The sequence below is a fragment of the Zeus faber genome (assembly GCF_960531495.2).
Source record: "Zeus faber genome assembly, chromosome: 9".
NCBI classification, from domain to species: domain Eukaryota; kingdom Metazoa; phylum Chordata; class Actinopteri; order Zeiformes; family Zeidae; genus Zeus; species Zeus faber.
In genome coordinates, this window is record NC_137197.1 from 10,610,880 (window position 1) to 10,618,289 (window position 7,410).

General features: G+C 40.8%; 1 protein-coding gene across 1 annotated transcript in view; it reads left to right on the forward strand.

The window, feature by feature from the left end:
• barx2 (BARX homeobox 2) overlaps positions 1-6,295 on the forward strand; it is a 15,890-nt gene extending 9,595 nt beyond the window's left edge. Inside the window, exons 3-4 of the mRNA XM_080006349.1 lie at positions 4,278-4,362; positions 4,876-6,295. Coding sequence (XP_079862475.1) covers positions 4,278-4,362; positions 4,876-5,208 — 418 coding nt within the window. The 3' untranslated portion in view covers positions 5,209-6,295. The remainder of the gene's footprint in view (positions 1-4,277; positions 4,363-4,875) is intronic.
• The last annotated feature ends 1,115 nt before the right edge of the window (positions 6,296-7,410 follow it).

Sequence of the window (7,410 nt, forward strand, 5' to 3'; positions counted from 1 at the left end):
TTTCATACACCTGCAGGTGTATGAAATAAAAAAATGTAACACAAAAGAATACAATGATCAAGTAACATCGATGTTATATCTGTAATATCTGAGGCTACGTATTATTTAATTTTCTGGTGATTCAAACTCCTAAGATATTGAAACTATATAGCTATAACTAACTATAGTTGTAGTTATAGTTCCAGTTATAGATATAGTTCAATAACTTTATGGCTATAACTGGGGCTATAACCATAACTTTAACTATAACTGTAATTATAACTATAATTTTAAACATAACTATAACTATAACTATAACTATAACTATAACTATAACTATAACTATAACTGTGAATGTAGCAGGGAATATAACTTTAACTGTAATTATATCTATAATAATAACTATAGCTAGAATTTTTGGACATTTTGACTTTCCACTGTGATCGTGATCACTTCTGAAAAGTACATTTGGAAGAAATCACATTAATATTCGTCCTTTATACATTCCGTCCTTACTTTTATCTTAAAAAAATATATATATCTCCCTCGATCCAATTTAAATATCTGACTCTGGGGCCCACCCTGAGAGCTGATGGCACGGAGCCACGCTTCATTTTGGGAGCTGGCCGCCCCGGGGCACAGCAAGACTCAGCGATCAAAACGAAGCGGACGGCAGCATTAGAACACACCGTGTCCTGTCAAAACACCTGATCCGACACCTGGCCCACAACTAATTAAATCCCCGCGGCTGGCATGGCACAATGTCAACACAGAAAACCCCCTTTTAGGAGCTTTTACATCAGTGCTCCGCCACACGCACGCACGCGCGCATGCACGCACGCACGCATGCACGCACGCATGCACACACACATACACACACAAACACACACACACACACACACACACACACAAACACACACACACACACACACACACACACACACACACACACAGACATTTCGTTCATTCACAACGCGAGACAATAATGATTTTATAAACTTTTCAAATAACAGGAGTCAGTTGCCTTAATCACCGTCATTGTGATAATCATCGAGGTGATTACTTCACAGTCGTGTTTCTCAGGAGCTGGGACTGCTTTAATAAGGGTGTGTAGTTTCTCGCTTGAAATAACTGTGGCGCGGCTTTCTTTCTTCTCCTGCAGCTACGTTCCTTGTCAATATTCTCTTTGATGTGAGCGGAGTAGGATAGACTAGACTAAAGCGGGGAATTGCAGGTGGAGTCCACAGCCAAATTATTCACAAATCATGTATTTATTTATCTATCTATTTATTTTTTTATTTATTTGATACATTTCATTTAATATTTGATATTTTGCTTTATATATATATTTTGTTATATATATATAACAAATATATAACATATATATATATATATAGATATATATACCGATCAGCGACAACAAAACCACAGGTGAAGTGAATAACATTGCTCGTCTCGTTCCAGTGGCACTTATCACTGGTGGGACAGATGAGGCAGCAAGTGAACAGTCAGTTCTTGAAGTTGATGTGTTGCAGGCAGCAAAAATGGGCAAGTGTAGGGATCTGAGCGACTTTGACAAGGATCAAATTGTGATGGCTAGACGACTGGGTCAGAGCATCTCCAAAACAGCATCTCTTGTGGGGTGTTCCAAGTATGCAGTGGTTAGTAGTATGCAGGGTCATGGACGCCCATGGGCTCATTGATGCACGTGGGGAGTGAAGTCCGGCCCGTCTGGTCCGATCCCACAGAAGAGCTGCTGTAGCACAAATTGCTGAAAAGTTAATGCTTTTATGGTAGAAAGGTGTCAGAACACACGGTGCATCACAGCTTGCTGCGTATGGGGCTGGGTAGCCGCAGACCGGTCAGAGTGTCCATGCTGACACCTGTCCACCGCCGAAAGCGCCTACAATGGACACACGAGCATCAGGACTGGACCATGGAGCAATGGAAGAAGGTGGCCTGGTTTGATGAATCATGTTTTCTTCGACATCATGTGGGTGGCCCTGTTCGTGTGTGTCGTTTACTTTGGGAAGAGATGGCACCAGGATGCACTTTGGGAAGAAGACAAGCTGGTGGAAGCAGTGTGATGCTCCGGGCAATGTTCTGCTGGGAAACCTTGGCTCCTGGCGTTCATGTAGATGTTACTTTCACAAGTAGCACCCACCTAAACGGACCAATTGAACAGACCAAGTGAACCTCTTCATGGCAAGGGTATTCCCTGAAGGCAGTGGCCTCTTTCAGCAGGATAATGCTGATAATGATAATACTTCTAACATTCTAACATTCTAACATGTTTTTACAAACTATATACAGTATATTTAATCTTATATATGGCGATGGTGATATTTCTGTTGTGAGATTTGTACTTTTTGTCAACTGTATTGATCTCAAATTTATTTATATCGCACTTACCCAACCAGCTTTGTACTAAAGTGCTGCACAACAATGTTGGATGAGATGCATACAGTGTTCAACAAATACACATAGAAATACAGATCAATTGTAGCACAATTTCAATTTAAAACAGAACGAAGCACCGAGGAATAAGTCAATCACAGTCAACTTATTCCAGCGTGGGTGTAAAATTAGGTTTTAAGCCCATTTTGGCTTCCTGCCAGCCTGCTCCATTGTTTTGGTACACCTTTTTTGGGCGAGTCGGATGTCGGGGGTAGAGATTAGTCTACCAAGGCGGCCTTGATGTGAGAAGGTTTTGGGAACCTATGGACTAAAGGATGAGGGGTTACATTTATCCCCCGTATTCCTACCAAAGTCATGCACGCGGGGCCATGTGTTTTTATAATACAGTGTCACCTGCTCCATCCAAAAACTCAGACCGCTCCGTACTTCACAGCACGTCTCCTTCCCTTCCTCTGTCGAAGCTCCCCACTTCCTAAAAGTAAGGGTTGGGGTAAAAATCAAAGCCAGCTCCTCCCGGTGTCTGAGGAGGAGTTTTGGCGATGCGGGTCATTTGACTCTGCCGGGCTTTGAAGAGGAGCGGCGTCAAAGGAAATCGCATTTCTAAAACCTGATAAACCCCCTCGCCCATATGCCTCGGTCTTCAACAAACGGTCACCCGGTTGCTCTATCTGGCCTTTCCTTCCCTGACGTGTAGCGTTACACAGCAGCCAGCGTGGTCTTATTAGTCATGGAGCAGCTCACATGTGGTGGATGCATTGGACCCCTCTGTGGAAACCTCCACCATGTGACGGTCACAAGTGGCTGCTTGGGTTTCTGACCTTCTGGTGCAGATGTTTCGGCAAGTGCTGCCTCGGCCGCAGGTGGACGATGTCTGTCTGGAGCAGTGTTTCCCCTGCTTTTTTTTTTTTTTTTACAGTGGAATAATCCCACGGTACACCGCTATCCTGTCAACCACTAAAAATGTTCCAAACACGTAGAACTGTGCTTGTTATTATGGCCGATTAATAGTTAGTGATGCAAGACTTCAAACTCTTTAAACTGACTGAGTCACTCTGGTAAATGAGTGGGTGAGCGAGGGAATCTTCAGTTCACAAACTGAAAACAATTACTGAGGAATTAATTTGAATTCCAATGCAAAATTTCTTAAAGATTAGCAGAATTTGAAAAAAAAAAAAAAAAAGAATCACAGCACACAAAACTAGTGTAATAAACGCTGGCCTAGAAGACTACATCAGCAAGTCAGCAACCGGTGTTAAAACTCATTAAACTCACTCTCATTATTAATATGGGAAAATTATAAAGAGCTCAATTTGCTCAGTTGGCAAGGACCTGCTGATATATTTGAGTTTCCCAGCAAGAACCATGAAATTACACAGTAATCACACATAAAATGAGAAGTCGGTTTGGTAAAGCCGATTCCAATTCGCGCTGTTGACTTAAAATAACTCCATGAAAAATTCTGACCATATCATAAATATACTACTACTACTACTACTACTACTATTATTATAATTATAATTATAATTATAATTATTATAATAATAATTATAATAATAATAATAATAATAATTATTATTATTATTATTATTATTATGGTTATTATTATTATTATTATTATTATTGTTATTGTTATTGTTATTATTATTATTATGGTTATTATTATTATTATTATTATTATTGTTATTGTTATTGTTATTATTATTATTATTATTATTATTATTATTATTATTATGTACATTTGTTCTGTAAAAAATGCTTGAGGATGATTTGATTTCGACACATGGGAAATGAATGCCCTCTCCAAAAATGATAAGCAGAAATTTGAATTAATTTGTGTTATAACTTATAACTCTAACCCTTTCATTTGTGTGTGTTTGCAGGTTAGACCTGGCCCAGTCCCTGGGACTCACCCAGCTTCAGGTGAAGACCTGGTACCAGAACCGCCGCATGAAGTGGAAAAAAATGGTGAGGGAGTGCGGGAAAACGGGGGAAAAGTGAAACTCGAGAAAGGAAGGATGTTGAAATGAAGGTGCATGTTAATCTGCGGCGGTGGATGGGGGCTCGCTAGGCGCTCCCAAATGCACAAACGTATGAGAGGTTATTGGAAGGAATTGAGAGGGAGAGGGAGAGGGAGAGCGAGAGAGAGAGAGAGAGAGAGAGAGAGTGAGTGCTCTGGGATTTGACGGATGATGACGGCAGCGAGAGCAAATGTTGGTGTAGTAAAAAGAAAAAAAAAGAGCTCAAATCGTTAACTTGTAAAGATAAACGAGCCTAAGAGGAGAAGGCCCGGGCGCTATACGTCTTCTCTTAATTACTATAATAACCGCCGTTGCCTTTGACCGCGGACGCCATTCATCAACTGAAAAGGTCCTTTGGGATTGAGATGGAGTGTGTGTGTGTGTGCGTGTGTCTGTGTGTGTGTGTGTGTGTTGGTGCGTGTGCTTGTGCGTGCGCGTCTGTGTGTGCGCGCGTCTCCAGGTGCTGAAGGGGGGCCACGAGGCGCCCACCAAGCCCAAGGGCCGACCCAAGAAGAACTCCATCCCCACCACGGAGGAGATCGAGGCGGAGGAGCGGCGGCTGAGGCTGGAGGAGGAGGCGAGGATGAGGAGGGCGGCCGAGGAAGCCGCCCTCCCCCTGCTGGCCCCCCGCGGCGGGGGAGGAGCGGGAGGGGGCGTCTCGGGGGGACCGGAGCGCCAGGCCCTCCTCGGCGCGGCCGAGAGCCAGACCACGGAAACGACCCGGATAGGGGGCGCCGGAGAGCCGGAGGCGCCGCCCATCCCCATGCAGGCGGAGGCTCCGTCGGCCAGCTAAACGAAACGACACTGACCGGCGCTCGACTAAGCCGAGCTCGACTAAGCCGAGCTCGACTAAGCTGAGCTAAGCTGACCCTCCTCTTTTAAAGACTGATGCTGACTGGAAAAGCAGGGATCACTGTAAAAACAAAAGAAAAACAAAAAAAAAAGACCAGTCTGGTTTTTAAGCGCCATCTCTTTTTTTGGGGGGGTTGGGGGGCGGGGTATCGACCGGAAAAAAAGTTTTTTCCCCCATCGGAGGCCATTCGAGATCAGCTTATCGTAATAAGCCCCCGACTCTTCGTATACCTGGAAATGTACATAAACCGTAGAGAGAGAGAGAGAGAGAGAGAGAGAGAGAAAAAAGAAAATGCATAGATAGGTACTGCTTGCACTGGGAGTCATTTTGGATGTAGGTTAGCCGAGCTACTTCATGAGAACAAAATCTGATACAACAAGTTTGAAAGCTATTCGTCCAAGGATCTGCCTCACACAAGGGCGTGTGCCTCTTCCAATATACATATAAATATATATATATACAGTATATATATATAAAGTCTGCCTTACTTCTTGTTGTATTTATGTATATAGTAGATCCGTTCTCTGCCAAACGTGATATTATTAAATGGCCACAGTGCCTTGTCGGTCTCAGAGGAAAGCTTTGAAAAAAAAAGTATCTATCAAAATCCGAGTATATTTTTACAGTATTTCTCATATTTTTTTAATTACCGAGTGCTTTTTTTTGTTCTAGATTCTATACTTCGTGTTAGCATCTGCGTTGCCTTGTACATTCTTTTTTTGTTTTTGTTTGTTTGTGTTTTTTTTCTGTTGTTGTTGTTTTTTAAGGGAATCTGCAAAGCCAATGCACTGTGTCATCCGCCTGCAAGCGGCGTTCGACGACAGAGGTTCTTTTTTTTTGGTTCCGTTCCCCCAATGATCAAATCACCGTACGGTCACAACTCTATGCACGGCATTTTAAATAGGGAAAAAAAAAAAATTCTTTCTTTTGGGTCAAATTTGAGTCGATTTCACGGCGATTAATTGCACCGATATCATGCGATTAATGACCATTAATATTTGAACTATGAATTATTTTAATCGTTTGACAGCCCTTATTTCTGTAAAAAAAAATTAAATAAAAGATATTCTATAACAGATACGAGACAGTCAAACTATTAAAATAATAATACTTATATATATATATATATATATATATATATATATGTATATATATATATATATATATATATATATATATATATATATATATATATATATGTGTGTGTATGAAATGATGTTGTGGAAATGGTGTTTGGAGGTGAGGAGCAGCTTGGGGACAGAATGACTCCATGTTCTTGAGCGAAGCCTCTCAATCTGTCAGAGTCTCAGAGGGAATAAATCTCTGCCCGCGCCAAAGATGGATGGAAACTGCTGAACGTTTAAAAGCTTTTTTAAACGATTTTCTAAGCCTGCGGGCTTTCCGTAACGACTAGGTCAGGCTTGTTTTCACATTAAAACCGTCCCGAGCTGTCCGTCAAAAAAAGCTTTTTTCGCCTCATAAAAGATTTGTATTTAAAAAAAAAAAAAACGTTTTCTTTTTCGAGTTCTGTGAAGCTATTTGTATGAGTTTGTTTGTTTCATACAATAAAGTGCAGTATTTTTCTGATGTAAATAATGCTTGTTTGGTAAGCTGCCTGGTGTTGTGTTTTATAGATTTTTATTTGATTTTTTTTTGTTTTTGTGTTCAATTGATTCACTATAAATGTGTGTGTGTGTGTGTGTGTGTGTGTGTGTGTGTGTGTGCGCGTGTTTGTCTCTTACGTATTTAAAACCCAGAATAAAATGACAATCATTTCCATTTTCAGTCGCCATGGTTACCACTATTTATTTCACAAAGTCTGTGTCTTTAGTTCTGAATTGGATATTCGTAAAATGCCAGAGGAGTAAATAAAGCAACATAACAGCTTGATAATCTTTGATAATCAATTTAATTATCTCGTCAGAGTTACAGTAGATACTACTTTGTTTTTATCGTGTATTTTATGAATTTTCAGTTGGATATTAGTAAAAGTTTGAAAATGTTCAGTATGTTACAGTACCATCAATGACCACTGTTTACCCCTTTGTATAATTCTCCAGAGGAATAAACAACATAATAGAATAACCTAAATTTGATCATCCCGTCTTGAAGAATTCATATTTTCATATTTGTAAATCTTTG